The 18,074-nt window shown below is 36.2% G+C and overlaps 1 protein-coding gene across 3 annotated transcripts in view; it reads left to right on the top strand.

Annotated features, from left to right (window-relative positions):
• Positions 1–18,074, top strand: part of sipa1l2 (signal-induced proliferation-associated 1 like 2) — a 78,049-nt gene that overhangs the window by 49,309 nt on the left and 10,666 nt on the right. For 2 of the 3 annotated variants that reach the window (XM_017683041.2, XM_017683042.2), the window contains 6 exons: positions 2,351–2,542; positions 8,249–8,386; positions 13,339–13,433; positions 13,528–13,631; positions 14,145–14,560; positions 16,895–17,021. In XM_017683041.2, coding sequence (XP_017538530.1) covers positions 2,351–2,542; positions 8,249–8,386; positions 13,339–13,433; positions 13,528–13,631; positions 14,145–14,560; positions 16,895–17,021 — 1,072 coding nt within the window. The remainder of the gene's footprint in view (positions 1–2,350; positions 2,543–8,248; positions 8,387–13,338; positions 13,434–13,527; positions 13,632–14,144; positions 14,561–16,894; positions 17,022–18,074) is intronic. The other variant, XM_017683043.2, reaches the window with a different exon arrangement.

The raw sequence follows: 18,074 nt of genomic DNA, 5'->3' as shown, positions 1-18,074 counted from the left end.
TCCAGGTCTGCTACCCATTGATAACATTTGGCGCATTATGAAATGAAAAATATGACAAAGGAAACCCCGCACTGATGAGCTGCCGAAATCCTATAACAAGCAAGAATGGGAAAACGTTACTTTCAATGGCAAAATTTGGTTAAAATGGGTCAATGCTATAGTCTATAAAGCCATTGTTTATTGGGATTTTTTTGTGTTTTTTTTTTTTCTCATTAGTTTGTTCTTCTCAAGTTTAAATGTGTATACTTAGTTGTTTTTGTTTTAAAAATGTTAAAAAGGTCAGGGGAAATGAACTTTTAAAGATTAAAAAAGGGGAGAGCTGTGCGTTATAAGCTGTATGATAGGTGATATAAAAAAAGTTAACGTGTGTGGAAATGTGTGTGGTCATTGCATGCTCCATCTAAAAAATGCAGTTCAAAAACTATTAGTTATGCTTGGACAAAACCTTTTCATTTCGTACTTTCATATTGTGTATTTTGTGCTCTATGTAAAGGCTGCTGTGTAATTGAATGATATTGTTTCTTAATCGGTACTGAAGTTTCATTTTTCACTTGGAAACGCAAACAGTATCTGTTAAGAAGTGGGCTTAGATATTTAGTGTTATGATCTCAGAAAAATCAGAAATGTACTAAGACTCAAAAATTATGTTTATTAAAATAACTGGAGTGTTATCCTGTTATGCTCACAGTTGGCAAGGCAGCACAACAGAAAACCAGATTTGCATAATCTGAAGAAAATGCAGTGTTTGTAAGGCAAGGAAATACTTTGGCAGAAAGAATTAGTGAAAGAAAAGAAACAGAAAAAGGAAGAAAAAAGAAAGTAGGAAGGAAAGGAAATAAATATAAAGAGAAATGTCCACCGCACAAGTCTGTAGGAAAATAATTTGAATCTAAAATGTTTCAACGGTATAGAAGTCATTAAAATGGAAGAAAGAACTTTTGGGAGAGAAGAAAAAACAGAAAACAAGAAAAAGAATTAAAGACTTTAAAAGAGAAAAGAGAGACACCAGGAAATCAGAAAGGAAATCATGTTATTACATCACACCAAAAACGTGTGTGTGTGTGTGTGTGTGTGTGTGCGCGTGTGGCCCATTTTAGCCAGCTGGTTAAGCTAAAATGGGCCAGTACATTTAAATTTTAGTTTTTTAATTTGAAAGAGCTTGTTGAAGAATCCAAACTCACCAAAACCAGGGAACAGCCATGTGTCTGGGGAATCGAAGTTTTATTTTTTTGAGTGCGGTTATCAGATATATAGCCAACCAATTTGACAAATTCTCACTAATATTGACAGGGGCAAGTAATAATGGTAGAGAACATGTCTTCACTGTCTAGGATTTTTTCATGTACCGATTTAGGGAAAAAAACATAACTGCCACAAGGGAAACCACCATTCAGCAACATGAGTAAGTGTAACACCATTATGCTGACTGTTGCGTCTGACCCTAAATGCAGTGTCATTGTTAACTTGTGGAATGACAAATTTAAGAAATGAAAGGTTAGTACAGAGGTCAGGACACCACTTGAGTTGTCTGTTTAGGAAATTTTGTGTAGTTAAGATGATTCTGTAATACTGTTTTCTTATCAGCACTTAGAATAAGTTTATGAAGTAATGAACTGATAGAACTGATTGCCCTGAATTCAGTCCCAACTGAAATTGTGGTGACTAAAAAAAAAAAAAGATTTGAGAGTTAAGATGCCCCTAATTTTATCAAAAGGAACATATAGTGTCATAATACGTGTATAACCTCCTAGCCGTTTCAAACCTGATTAAATCCATCTGAGCGTTGATCTATCTAACACATCAAGTTAGTTTTGAGTGTTGCCCTGTATGCTTTTATATTTTCATTTAGATACATTGAGTTAATTTTGATGAGCTAAACTGTTCAATGAGTGCGTCCATTTACCACAATCATGCTTGTTAGTTTAATATTTTACTTGTAATTAAGAATGTTGTACTTCATTGCTGATGAGACACAAACTAACACAAATCTAAAGTGATAACTTTACAGAAAGAGAAAACCTCTTTGAATAGAACCAATGGTCCATTTTTCATGAAATTTTAACACATTTAATAGGACAACGGACATTTTCTGAAAGAAAAATAAATAATTCAGTGTGGAGTTTTTGTCCCAGTAGCAACAACTTGAACGTGTTCATTAAGAAATGAGGCCACTTTGTTGTGAAACTATTTTATTAAACTAGCTTAGTGTTTGTATATGTCTTACGGTCTTTGTTACAGCAATTACATTGAGAGAAGATGAAGGGCTGCACTTTTTTAGACCAGCAGTCTCTGTGTAATACTGTGCTCTGAACTGAGTTCCTCTGTTGTGCACTCTTTCTCTCTCTGCCAGGGCTTGCTCAGAGCTGTGTAGCTTTACTGTTATGGAGTACAAGACAGTCGGTGCTGGAGCTGGCTGGCACCGTATGATGCATGTGCCCCAGGGTCCTCCTGTGGACAGGCCCTCCTGTGGACAGCAAATGTGCCAGTGTGTGGCAATCCCCCGCAGTACCTCCTTTGACAAGAAATACCAGGATGGTACCAGGTATTTTTATGTTTTTTCTTACTGCTCGCTCATGTGATGAGAATAGAAACAGCCAGAGGTGTAAAGAGTACTAAATTATTTTACTTAAGTTAAAGTACCATTACTATGCTGAAATTGTACTCAAGTATAAGTAAAATTACTTGTGTAAAAATCCACTCAATAAAAAGTAAAAAGTAACTTATTTTAAATGTACTTTGAGTAAAAGTTACTTACTTTTTTTTTTTATTATTATTAACTGTTAATCCACACATGTGGGTATGTGGTCATCTAGGACACTTCCCAGGTAATGCATACAGGGCAATAGCATGTATAAAACATTATTTTTAATTTCAGATCACCATTACAAACTAAAGAGCATTCACAAATTAAATTAGACCATGAAATAAACACAAATAATTTTAAATGGAATAAAAAATAAAGATATAAAGTGTTGAAATAAATAAATAACTAAATATATACAATTAAACTTAAATAAAATTATACTAAATATACTAACAAATAATCAAACATGTCAATAGGTGACCACATTAATAGTTTTGGCAAACACAAGTATTGAACAGCATGGAAAAAAGGAATTGAATAAATAAAATAATAAAATGGTGTTTCCACAGAATGGAAAAACTCTGATACCCCATGTAACTAAAAGAGGTACTGATACAACATGCAACCAAACAAGTATGTAGTATACATACTGCATGTGAGGACTGACAAAAAAAAAAAATTGTTGCGTGAAATCAGCACATCTGTTCACACACAGAAATCCACAACGGTGGAAGTTTTGTAGATTATTACTCTGTGAATTTGCTGGTCAGTTTGAGTAGGAGCTGGTTTTCAAAGTTAGCACAGCTGAACAGACACTCGCAGGCAGCAGGTGCAGGCAGGCCAGTGTCGAGTTTTAGAGACAGTTTTTTGATGAAACGAGTTTAGTAGGTCCATCTTGTCTGAGACACAAGCAAGGTATTCGTCAAGCTCCCCTGTACTCTGTGTCCTTCTGGATTTCATTGAAGAGAAGAAATTATCTTCATCTGATGAATGCTGCCCAATTTGTTCCATGTCGCCCTGAGTCATTTGTTCAAGGAGAGTTTTCACATGGACTAAACTTGTATAACATCCAAAACACAAAACACCCACATGTATTGAGTACTGTGACAAATGACTTTGTTGCAACATAATCCTTCATGGACCAAGTATCACAACAAAAAGGTATGTAGTCAAAATCCTGATGCCTATGATATTGCATGAATGCAGGATGACCGGTAGAGCACAGGACTCGTTTTTAGTTACCTTCAGTAATCAATTTGCTTTTTATTATACTTAAACGCAATGTGTAAAGATGCAAGTGGTCAATATGGTGACAACAAAAACCTTTTGTTGCTATTGTTTTACTATTAGTAGTAATACTGTTACGGGCATATACTAAGATCTTGTTTATCTACAGCCAGAGGATTTCTATGTTACATTTGAAAACTGCATGCCTGCTCTTAATGTGCACACACCTGCCTCTATGACATCAGCATTCTCAGTCCAAGTGGTCTTGAACTTTGGCAGAAGGATTGCTGCAGCTATTAGCTCAGGGTCCTCCATCATCCCACCAAAGCACTTTTGGACACTATCCTGAATGGCTTTGATGAGTGGCAGACACATCTTGGAGGAAGCGTCCATTCTTCTGAGCTTTGCTTGTAGCTGGAAGATCACAAGTAGTAGCCATCCCATGTGTGCATTTGTCTCAGACTGAAGGATGTTTAAAGCCTTCACCACAGGCTTCATGGCAATACAATACTCGTTCAAGAAGGTAATTTCAACATGGGTAACTGTTCTAAGATGTGATCTTAAATTTACCTTCATTTGAGTTGCTTCCTGTATTTTAGTTTGAAGAGTGGGTCTAGGAAGGACCTTGCATTGTGGATTCAGTGTTGACGAAAGATTTTTAAATGCAGGTTCTTCAACAACAGAAAATGTATGAAGACCCTCACAAATAAAGCGGATAATAAGCTTTTCAACTCTGCTGTGGCACACATCTAGAAGCACTAACTTCAATCACATCAGATATCTTTGTTTGCTTGTTAGGGACATTTGCTGGTCCATTGTCTTCTAGGGTTCGCTTTCGTGCTGCTCCAAGGCCACTGTAGGCCTTCAGCTTAAAAGGATGTTTCCTTTGTAAACAAAACATTTCCATCAGTGTGAATGAATATAAGCAATGTACCTTTTTCATACAGCTGGAATTTATTACATTCATGCTAAACGGAGTATTGACTTATGATTAAGCACATTCTTGCTTACAGATATGCCTAAAAATAAAAAAAAAGAAACATTAAGTTATAATATTTACATTATAAACAACTGATACCATCTAATTTTCATATTGTGCTTTATAAACATGGTACACGAAGGGGGCACATATAACTTTCACTTTGTCTTATCATACATTTCTGCCTGAAACATATTGAGCAACATTATAATGCCACCTCATCTGACAGAGTCAAGCTGACGGATTTTTGCACCATGTCATCTTTAGAACAGAAACAAAAACACAAGAATTACAATGAATTACTTTTGCTACTTTAAGTAAGAACATAACATGACAGCGTTCGCTATAACAGGAAATATTGCGTTGAACAAAATCATCTGTACTCTTTCACAGCACAACGACCTCCATCAGGTCTGAAATCACAAACGTTAGCATTAACCGAGTGAGAACCGTAGCTGATGTCTGGCATGGATGTAGCTTAAAAAACATAAAGTTAGCTTTTGCTAGAACACCACGTTTATACCAAGTTCATCTACCAATACCCATGCGAACCAAATCAGCAAAGCTACTTACTCAAAGCCCATTACTATAAATAAATCTGAAATTCCACGGCTACAGATAATTGGCTAAATTACTTGAACATGCTTGCACAGGTTGGATGAAGAGTTCTTGTAAGTGGCCATCTCCGCATTACTGGGGTACACTGCATAATGACGCTGTCGCCTTTCTTGCTCTGAAAGTTGAAATGGTCCCTTAAATGTGTCCAAGGATTTTCTTCAACGTCAGCCCCAGCTGAACGTGACTCAGTCATTTAGGTCTGAATTTAGTCTGCATTTTAAAAGCTCCAGTTCACTTCTGCAGCATTTCATTTTACCCACCTGACATGGAATGAGCGTCCACCTTGAAAAAAGAAAAACTTTAGAACTTTTTCTTTACTCTGGAACAGAGGCAAATCGAATTGAAAGTAAAGCTGCAGTTTTTAAAAAATACTCAATGTATAAATCCATAAAAAATAAACTTCGTTACAGTAACGAGAGTAATTGTAATTCGTTACTTCCATCCCTGGGAACAGCAATGTTTAGAAATAAATAAATTAATAATTGGTTCATTAGTTCAACATAAAAAATCACTTTACATGATCAAACATTTAACTGGGTTTATTCAACTCAAATAAATACTTTGATTGGATGAAGCTATAAGAGATAAAATGTTAGTTTAGACGAATAGATTTTCAATTCCAATGTCAAACACTTAAAATCATCTTATGCCCTGTTCTACATTTTACCAGGTAGTTGGAGAGATGGCAGAGCAAAAGACTGATACAGATAAATAAGTGAGGCTGGGAGAGAAAAGAGAGTCTGAAAACATGAAAAAAAGAGAACTCAGTACACTGATACTTGACTCTATCACAAACAGCTACACACTGCAGGGGAGTTTTGTTAACTTGCAACAGTTCATGTGTTTGTGCATATGAGTCAAGGATAAGGATTGCACTTTTTCACAAACACACACACATACACGTTTTCTAAGCCGCTTCTCCCTCAGGGTCGCAGGGTGGGGGTGGTGCTGGAGCCTATCCCAGCGGTCAATGGGCGGAAGGCAGAATACACCCTGGACAGGTCACCAGTCCATTGCAAGGCAGACAGACAGACATACACAATCACACACACTCCCACCTAGGGGCAATGTAGCATGTCCAGTTGGCCTAACTGCATGTCTTTGGACTGTGGGAGGAAACCGGAGAACCTGGAGGAAACCCATGCAGACACGTGGAGAACATGCAAACTCCACACACAGAGGACCCCTCTTTTTCAGTGTTGAGCATTTATTTTTTTCCCTCCTATAAATCTCTCCCCTGCACAGTCAGTGCAAAAAAAAGATGCTTACCAACAAATGGAAAACAAATATTTTGTTATGGAAAAGCAATATTTTTGCAAACATCTTTGCATGGGATTAATTCTGATCATCTTCTGTCATTTTTTTTAGTGGTGATAAACTGAAGTATTATATTCTCATCATCAAAAAAATAGTTGTACCCAGAAAGTGTCTGATTGCAATGCTATTTGGAAGGAAGATAAAGGTTACCAGGCACAATAAATGATTGAAAATAATATGAGGAATTTATTGAGCTGTACATACAGAAGTAGTGTCTTGAGTATTGAGATGACAGCAGTATGTGGACAAGCGTTGTCCTGTTGGACTCTCGCACCAGAGTGTGCATTCAAAAAAGGGACACTGGTTGCAGGACCTCATTAACGTATAGTTGGGCTGTCAAAGCACCTGTCAAAGACCAAAGGTGATCTGGCATCATATGAAGTTGCACCCCACACCATGACACCAGTCCTTCAGGACATGTGACGCACAACAACAAACTGTTCACCTTGGCACTGACCACAGTACTTCCACACAGGGATGCTTTGATCGTCTCCACAAAGGCAAAAGTGGGACTCATTACTCATTATATGTTAGATTGACTCCCTGCCATTCTGAGTCACTCCATGACAGTCTGGAACAACACCACTGCAGTCTTTGACATGGTGTTAAGGCCCGCTGTCATAACGGTCTGCGTGCATGTAGTCCTGCGCTGTGCTGCCATCTGCCAATGTTTCTGGCACCAACAGGATGACTGATGGAGGGAATCACGGCTTGCTGAATGTCCGCAATCGTGGCTGTTGGTCCCTCCACATGTCGGATGATATTCTTCTATCCTTTAATGCCTTCTTCTTTTCACTGCCACCAACAGCTAAGGTAAGTATCCACACCAGAATGCCGTGCAATATGTCGATAAGACCATCCCACTTCCTGGAGTCCTACAATGCGACACCTGTCTAACTCTTCCAGCTGCTCAAATTCCTTTCGAACTCTTCTCCGAGGCATATTTTGCTTGCAAAGGATGCGGCAAACACAACAGCACAAATCTGAATGGAAAGCACTTGCAGGGAGACGACCTCATATAGTCAGACAGGCACAGTGCTAAGGCCCACCATTTCTTAGTGTGAAACTTGAATCGTTTGTATGTCTCACAATGTCAAACCTACTCACCAAGTTTCATTTCTGTCAGTTAATTCCTTCTGGGTGCAACTTTTTTTTTTTTTTTTTTTTTTTTTTATCGATGAGTTTATATAGTTTTTGTATACACTGCATATTATACTACTCATTATAATAACCACAAATGCAGTTTTTATCCCCTTCAGAGTTCAAATATTGTTACATGACTCACCCTCCAAAATTAAGCTATGTTTACTTACATGTTTTATAAACAGTTGGTGGAGTTTCAGGAACATACAGAGTTGATTGTGGAAGTCTTGATGTGCAAGTTTGTATCCATTATTGAAATGTATAAACTGACATACAGAGTTTACCTGAAAGTGCCTGACATTTCTACCTATAGTATTCCTTCCACTGTTTCACAGCCAACTTTACATAACTAGATTCTCTTCTTTTGTGTGTCTGTGTAGGATCCTGCATGACTTTGAGCTGGTCCAGAGCTCAACAGGAAACCCTAGTCTGCCCTATTGTAGCTCTCCCAGTAACCAGTCCACTTCTAGTGACCCAGGACCCTGTGGTACTTGGAGCCAGAAAGTTGGATACAATGGGTAAGACCATCATCACAGCATTAAAGTCTTTTGGTCTCCAGAGCCTTATGACCTGTTATTATTGTAGAATAGAATAGATCAGGACAAAAGAATGCATATGAAGAAGTAAGGTGCCTTTCTCTGGTATTCACAGAATGGCACTAGTATTTACTCAGATGTTCAGATACTTGACAAAGACAGAAACCCAGCAACAGACCCTTTCCCTTTCCTGTATCTATTACTGTTTAAGTGATGTGAACTGCAAACTGTGTAATATCAATTACGTAGGCGCTGAACAAAGATCCACCCAGAGCATGTTTTGACTGATTAGACACAGGAAAAAGGAAAAGGAAGAAATACTCTCTTAGAAGAACTGGATGTCAAGTTGGAGTTCAACTGGAACTAGATGTACCAAAATATGGGTGAAATAACTTGAAAAGTTCAGGGTGACCAAACTTCTTTCCATTAAGCAGAACAGTCACAAAAGTTTTGTCTCATGTCCTAATTTTTAGTGCAAAACTTTTATTTCTATAATTCCTTGTTCCAATGGTCACTCGGCAAAATTCATTGCCATCCTTACCACCACTGCGAGGAGATATGAGCATCCAGATAATTAGAAGTTTCATCTGCAGGCTCTGGCATAGCTTCATCTAATATGCTTACTGTTAGCTACAAAAATGCACACTAACAAGTCTGGACAGCATAAACAATGGCCTGAATGTGGTTTTAGCAAAGCTTTGGGCATGTATTTACTGTAAAAGCCTATAGCAAGTGCAAAACTAAAGAAGCAGTATTAGGACACCAAACATGTCTTGGCTGACCAGCTACATCTATGGTAAATGAAAAATTATGTGAATTACTATTCTTTTAAATTGCATGCATACTGTGGGGCAAAAAAGTATTTAGTCAGCTACTGATTGTGCAAGTTCTCCTACTTAGAAAGATGAGAGAGGTCTGTAATTTTCATCATAGGTACACTTCAACAACGAGAGACACAATGAGAAAAAAAATCCAGGAAATCACATTGTAGGATTTTTAAAGAATTTATTTGGAAATTATGGTGGAAAATGATTATTTGGTCACCCACAAACAAGCAAGATTTCTGGCTCTCACAGACCTGTAACTTCTTTAAGAAGCTCGTCTGTCCTCCACTCATTACCTGTATTAATGGCACCTGTTTGACCTCGTTATCTGTGTAAAGGACACCTGTCCACAGCCTCAAACAGTCAGACTCCAAACTTAACCAAGACCAAAGAGCTGTCAAAGGACACCAGGAAGAAAATTGTAGACCTGCAAGAGGGTGGGAAGAGTGTATCTACAATAGGCAAGCAGGTTGGTGTGAATAAATCAACTGTGGGAGCAATTGTAAGAAAATGGAAGACATACAAGACCATTGATAATCTCCCTCGATCTGGGGCCCCACACAAGATCATCATGCTTTGGAGCTGTTTTTCTGCAAAGGGTACAGGATGACTGATCCGTGTTAAGGGAAGAATGAACGGGCCGTGTATTGTATTGTGAGATTTTCAGTCAAAATCTCCTTCCATCAGTGAGAGCATTGAAGATGGAACGTGGCTGGGTCTTCCAGCATGACAATGATCCCAAACACACCACTCGGGCAACGAAGGAGTGGCTCCGTAATGAGCATTTCAAGGTCCTGGAGTGGCCTAGCCAGTCTCCAGACCTCAACCCCATAGAACATTTTTGGAGGGAATTGAAAGTCCGTGTTGCCCAGCGACAGCCCCAAAACATCACTGCTCTAGGGGAGATCTGCAGGAGGAATGGGCCAAAATACGAGCTACAGTGTGCGTCAACCTTGTAAAGACTTGCAGGAAACGTTTGACCTCTGTCATTGCCAACAAAGGTTATGTTACAAAGTATTGAGTTGAACTTTTGTTATTGACCAAATACTTATTTTCCACCATAATTTACAAATAAATTCTTAAAAAATCCTACAATATGATTTCCTGGATTTTTTTTTTGTCTCTTATAGTTGAAGTGTGTACCTATGATGAAAATTACAGACCTCTCTCATCTTTCTAAGTAGGAGAACTTGCACAATCAGTGTCTGACTAAATTCTTTTTTGCCCCACTGTATATGATTGCTATGATTGTGAAATCATCACTTGGCTGAAACTAACTACAGAATTCCTCATGTCTTCAATGTCGAAACAAGGACTGTTTGATGAGACCAGTGTAATGTTTTAATTTCTTTATTCGTTTAGACATCGCCTTAGTCATTTGACGTAAATGTCTTTTAAGTTTTAGACCATTTTATAGTGATTTTTAAAAACAAAAAATCTATTTTACTGTGAATGAAGTGGCAGTTAGTTTTAGTCAATGAAAAAAAACAAAAAACTTTTTTTTGACAAAATTGTGTGCAGTTGTCTAACTGTGAAGCAAACTGTAACCCAGCAGTTATGTAACTTTACAAATCAGTTAGTAGCTAACACTTATAGGCATGAAGTACAAACAATACCTACGTTGTACAGCCTGGCACTCATTTTTGGACAAGATATTAAGCCAACCAGTTGACAAGGTAACAGATTATGTGACTAATTTGGGGTACGGTAAGGGCTCGTTTGTCTGCTGTGTCAGATTGCAGTTCATGAGTACTCATGATTCTTGAGCACTCATTGAATTTACTCACAAGTGGTAGCACAAATTCAGCAAAAGTCTTTGTAAATTCAGTGATATTAATGTAGGATATTGTTCATAAGGCTACAAGACACCTACATAAGCTTGTCATGACAAATGACATAACCCTACATAAATGTTTATTTCAGTACGTGTAATCTGTCATAAAGGCTGCTTTAACTAATTTTGTAGCCTTTACAGTGTAAGATATGGGTTGAATTGGTCAATGCTTCAATGGTTTTTGCCAGATTTATTTGAAAAACCCATCAGGCCAAAACAGGTTTTTATGGGATTGAGTGTAAATAATAATAATGGATAAAAATGGTTGATTAATGTTTACATAAAAAAAAATAATAAAAGAATAAACATGTGTTAAATAAATAAAAAGAATGGCGCTTGGTCTGCTCCCGCATTTCGTCTGTCTGTCTTTCTCGGTTCCCAAAATGCAGATAACTGCCTGCTACTATTAAACTTGAGAATATCCAGCTTCTCGAGCCTTTGTTCAGTCATCTTGAAATTTCTTTTTTTTTAATATGCCTTCCAAATGCACAAACTAGATATATTGTAAAGATGCCAAAGATAATATGTGATGTTCTTTTGGTATACTCATTTATTTCTTAAAACAACATTGATATTGGCCTGAGGTGACAATGTCACTGCTGCATCATTTAATGTGAATTGGAAACTTGAACAAAAAGCTGACTTCAGCTTCATGTGAGTTAGGCTAGCAAAATATCCTTGTCAGAACACTGGTACATTTCTGTTTGCTAACATTAGCTAGTTAGGTAATGAGCAAGTTAGCACTATAATTTTGGTTTTGTTTAGTAGGTTACAGTGGCCAACTAAATTGTGTGCATACTTAGCTTAGCAATACTAAAGGTACCAACATGCTCCTGATACTGTCAAATAAGGAAAGGATAGACAGACTCAATAAACCAGGTTAGCTGGGAAATTCGTAGAACATGTCAGGAATATTTACTGAATGGCATATTTAATGGGGTGTTCAGAGAACTGATGACACTGATGGTAAACTATTCTTAACTAACATTTTACACAATTTAAATGTGCAAATGAAAAATAAACAGATCCAGCTCCGAAATGCCATTTTATTATTGAATCAACAAGAATGTGTAAATAATGTGAAATCTGCTGTTTGCACCAGTTGACTAATTGTGACAATTGTGAGTGCACCATGTAATTGTAGCTTTCTACAACAAAACACCCTCAACATATCTCTAATTTGCTGGTTTTCTCTCTGTCTGTCACATGCCCATGCTCTGAATCTTCACGCTGGATTGGACAGCTATCACCACATAAAACACCTTGTATCATTCCCCAGTTGAACTTTCTGAGAGTGGGAAGTGTCTATTATCTAATTTGACACCATGTCACTGATTCAGTAATATGTTTTTTAATCTAATAAAGTAGAAAAAATAGTGATATGATTTTATTCAAAATGTTATTCATTTAGTCATTTTTGGCATCAGTAAATAAAAATTAAATTAGTTCTGATATCAGTATTGAGAATTTTTCTTTTTGTTGTTGACGAACTGAAAAACCCTTCATCAAGATTTTTTTTTTCATTAATTTCTCAAGATTTAAACTGGATTAGTGCTATATAATAAGTGTTTCTATGTCCTAGCAACAGTGGAAACACGGTAGTAATGAATTAGGCCTCATTGTCTGCCATTTTTTCTGGGATTGCCAGGTGCTAGGATAATACCTTGATGCTTGAATGCATAATGTAACGTGAGAGAGAGTGTTTAAAGTTGTCTTGGTTTTTTTTAATGCTTTGGTAAAGGCTCCTTAGTTCGGTTAGACAATTTTATGCTTCCTAATTTGTGGCATAGTTTAGGGCCCTTCATTGTTTTAGTATGACATTGTACTCCATGCACAGTGCAAGATCCTTACAGAAAGGATTTGATGAGAGTGGATTGGAAAAATGTGGTTTGTACAGAGTCATGAATTCAGCGTCATTTGGATTATAAGTAGGATGAGTTGTAATGCTATTTGTGAGAAAAACTTGATCAACTAACTCGTACCTGGCCTCACTAGTGGCCTTGTTAATGTAATGGAATGAAGTCTCTGCAGAAACATAGTCAAATATTAAGACATTCCAAAATTAATAAGGTGCAGTGTATAGGAACATTTTCAGCAGAGCAGATTATGTAAATTAAAAATATGTATTTAAATATGTAACTTGCACACTTTCATTTGTAGGTTATCTATAAGATTTTTTATGGTTTTAACTCACTGAGACAAAATGTTAGACCATGAGTCTATGCAAAATATGGAGAGAAACCTGTTGCTTGCAACTGCTTTTATCTAATGTGTAGATGTCAGTCCCCTGCTTTTCATGACCAGGCTGAAGGGAAGCAGACAGAAGGCTATAGAGTGCAAGAATCGAGACTGGACTGGGCCAGATCTGCTGGTAAGCTGCACACCTCATTGAACTATAGAAAGATTCAAAATGCTGTTTCAACGGACTATGTAGGCTCATGAAAAATTAAGCTAATTATTTTCAGCATCTTTTGTTTCAGAAGCCAAGTGGCACATCCCATCCACTAGGATACTGAACAGAGATATACAGAAGCAGGAAATAAAAGACTTGCCCATCAAATTCCCACAGGTGAGCAAAATAGATCTCAGTAAATGTTACAAAAAATGGTGAAATGTTTTTAAATCCAACAGTGCAAAGGAGAGGTCAAAGCTCCTTCAGCCGTTTTCTTCCGACATTTTTGGAAAAGTAGATGAAGTAGAAGTGGCTGAAAAAGACTAGTGCAATGCATCTGTATAAGGATTTGTGTAGATAAAAGCTCCAGAATTTCCATTCTCCAGTTCAAAAGCTCCAGTTATCCATTAGGTTTAGTTGCCTTTGGTCTCTGAACAAAAATCATATTTACAATAACTGCATTTTCCATTACTTATATAAAGCCATGACATGCTAGATGCTGAAGAGCTAAACATTTTCAAATCCTTGTGAAGTTTCTAAGCATTTCATGAACTTGTGCAAGGCTTTAGTTAAAAAAAAAAAACATGTTTATGTTAAAGAGCTTGGATTGCAAATTTAGTTTCTGTCTGAGAATGCTGTTATGTCAAAATGGTTAAGCATTTAATAACTGTAGAATGCTATGTTTTGTAGGTCCAAAAGAAGAATGATCACAGTCATTGCTCTAGTCACTCCAGTAGCAACACTCTATCCAGTAATGCTTCAAGCAGCAGTGATGACAAGCGCTTTGGCTCAGAAGACCCCATGGATCCTGCAACCCTCACTTACATTAAAGGTGCCTCCACTGACAGTGGCATTGACACAACCCCCTGTATGCCTGCCCCACCACCTCTTCCACTGACTGTTCCAGACATAGACCATGTGGAAATTGTGCCAAGGAGTGAGAGAGGACAGGCAGGCTTTCCTTCGGCACTGGAGGACCAAGAGGAAGAAGAGAGAGAGGGAGACAGGGAGAAGATACTAATGCAGGCTGAGGTCTCCGCTGCAGCAGTAGGCCATGTCACTGATGGCAGCCCAGGGAACTTGAGTGAAATCTCCTCTTTATCCAGGTAAAGTGGAGAGGAACACATTTCATCCAACGAATTCAGAGAAAGCTTTGGTTTTTGGTTCTTTCTGTCTCTCCAGTGTTGCCTTTGAAAAAGTTTTCTCTAGTTTATTTGTGTTGTGCGGTAAGCAACATTTTTTTTCCACTTTCCCTACTGCTCCATCTCCACACTCAGCTCTGTAAGTGTAGTTTGAACACTTGACACTCAAGCCTAGCTAGGAAAGTATAGTCTTTAAAGTCTTTGTCACTGCCAAGTAGGCAGAAAGAGGTGACTGAGCTTTTTCCAGTTAAAGCAGGCTGTCATCCTGAGTTGTCAAATTAAGACAAAATCTAAACAGCCAATACAGTGTTTTACTACCTTAAACTTGATCTCCTACTCATGAAAAGTATTATATATATATATATATATATATATATATATATATATATATATATATATATATATATATATATATATATATATATATAATTATATATATACACAAATAAACATAAAATTAGTCTATATATATAAAATGTGTGTTTGTGTGTGTATATGTATATACACACACATACATATACACAGACATTTATATATATATATATATATATATATATATATATATATATATATATATAAAGTGTGTACATATAATGTATGTATGTATGTATGTATGTGTATATATATATATATATATATATATATATATATATATATATATATATATATAAAATGTGTGTATATATAATTTATGTATGTATGTGTGTGTGTGTGTGTATATATATATATATATATATATATATATATATATATATATATATATATATATATATATATAAAATGTGTGTATATATAATTTATGTATGTATGTGTGTGTGTATATATATATATATATATATATATATATATATATATATATATATATAAAATGTGTGTATATATAATGTATGTATGTATGTATGTGTGTGTGTGTGTGTGTGTATGTATGTGTATATATATATATATATATATATATATATATATATATATATATACACTCTATCATTTTGTATTTTATATATATATATATATATATATATATATATATATATATATATATATATACACTCTATCATTTTGTATTTTATATATATATATATATATATATATATATATATATATATATATATAATTGTGTGTGTGTGTGTGTGTGTGTATATATATATATATATATATATATATATATATATATATATATATTTATGTCTGTATGTGCTACAGCTAAATTAGTCCGTGGGGTTAGTCCTTCTAATCTTACATTAAACCATAATTGTAAATCACTCTGGATTGCCTGGATTAGACAATATTTAATCTTTATTAGATAGTTTTCTTTTTCTTTAAAATGTTTACCTTTTATTTAACCTTTTTAGCTAACCATTCTTAGTTAAAAATCTCAAAGCAGTTTACAAAGGAATGTAAGGTGAAAATAAGTAACAGATGGTACTTATGTGGTACTGAAAAACTAGCATTATAGAGTACTTTACTGTAGCTTTTGGTCAGGGATGACCTTTGCAACCTTATTTCATACAGCAATACTTATATTTTATCAAAAATGAACACAAGGAAGGATCTGGTCATTCTGATTTCTATGTTTTTAACACAGTGTTCCATTACGTATAACCCTCATTGAATCTGGCTGAGCTCATATTTTATGCTCTGTATAGCATAAAAGTGATATTGCGTTTACATTTTTTGTCTGAGGGGCTGTATCTAAAGGGAAAACAATGAGAGGTAATGACTTAATTATATTTGGAATAGGCTTCACTAGCAGAAAAATCTAGAAGTAACCTAGAGGGCATTTAATCAAGTACACATGTTCTATACATTAGTATGTTTGGTCATCATTAAGCCAGAGATAGTGCTATCTATAGCATCTCTACATCTATAATTCCATTAAAGAAATGGGGTTTAAAGTAAATCCTAAGTTTGACACCCAAAGTCTAAAACTCACTTTCTTACTTTTACTCTTTGCATTTACTATTTCAATGTTTAACCAGGTTTAAAATTCCATAGTGATGTTATGTTGGCTTTCAGAGCCAAAATGCATCTCTACCAGCAGTGCATATGTAAGGATGTCAGCAGACACGTTATAATCTCTATCTAGAGTTCAGATAGAATTTGGCACTGATGGGCTTGAATGAGTGCACTGGATGGCACTGTAATGATTACAAGACATAGTTTCACACTGTGTGACCTTTTGTAATAATTCACCAATGTGAATTATGTAGAAGGAGCTATAATTCTCCTGTTGTCTTACCACACCTCTATTTCAATGGGAGGGTGAAAAAGTGAAATACTCTTTTAATTTCTTTCTCTTAGGCAGATATATAGGATAGACTCATCTCAACTGGGAGGTGCTGATGGGAAGCTCAAGACACTCTCTAAGGAGGGTTTCCCCAAGATTCTGCTGCCAGTCAGTCTGCCTGGGCCGATTGGCTATGAAAAGGTGAGCTATTGCCTTAACCTATGCCCTATAAGGAGATTCAGTAGAAGTGTGAATCTTTTGAGCTGACATGATTTTGAAGCTGAGTTGATTTTGCCATTTTTCATTTTGATTTACAAGCAATTTTTTAAAGTAAGGAATATTTTATTTCATATGTTACACAGCGATACAATTCAGCCATATTGGTTCTGTGCTAATAGAGGAACAGTCACATTTGGCTATTTTTTTTAGTGTCCAATGGTGCTGCATCATGCCAAAGGTATGAAAAACACAGTTCTTACCATCAAGGCTATTTAAAAACCAGTGACTTCTTTGTGCATGTTTCAAACGGAGAAAGGACTTCCAGAACCACAGAGCATGATGTGAAGTTTGCTAGATTCCACTGGACCTTTGAAAAAGGTTTTATGACCAGATGTGACAGCTTGTTTGTCAGCAAATACTTTCACATAAAACCATTGTGCAGTATGGTGGAGAATTCGTGATGTAGTGAGGATCTTTTTCTCCAATGGCCCTGGTCAGCCGCCTTAGGTTACATGCCATCATAGACTCCATTCCATGAGATTTTAAATGAAAATCTGTCTGATTTTGCCAAAAATCTAAAACTGGGTTGGTTTCCAGCAGGACAGTGATCTTCAACTTACGTCCAAATTGCCACAGAATTAATCTTTTGCCTTGCTATTGGCCTGACCAAACCCCACTGAACACCTGTGGGGAGTTGTCTCAGATTATTTCTTCTGTGTTCTCCAGTCTCATCAAGCATTAAAGCTTTTGCAATATTGATTTTTCTCTGCTCCTAAATCTACCATTTTTAAAAACCTTAACAATATGATCATCTAGAATAGATGAGAATCAACGTGCAAAAAATAAATCTTAGGCATCATTAGGTTTGCAAAACAGGGACATCACATGATGGCACATTTCTGTCAAGCAACAAGTTATGACTAATACAGTTTTGAACAAGAATTTTCTTTAGTCATGTGAAAATTTAATAATAAGGCCTAATGTTGTTTGGGCCTTATTTAGATGCAGAGAGGAAAAAACTTAAAGGAAGCGAGT

Source organism: Pygocentrus nattereri, chromosome 15 (assembly GCF_015220715.1).
Source record: "Pygocentrus nattereri isolate fPygNat1 chromosome 15, fPygNat1.pri, whole genome shotgun sequence".
NCBI classification, from domain to species: Eukaryota; Metazoa; Chordata; class Actinopteri; order Characiformes; family Serrasalmidae; genus Pygocentrus; species Pygocentrus nattereri.
The sequence above is the reverse complement of the archived record's forward strand: the minus strand, read 5'-3'. Positions and strand labels throughout refer to the sequence as shown.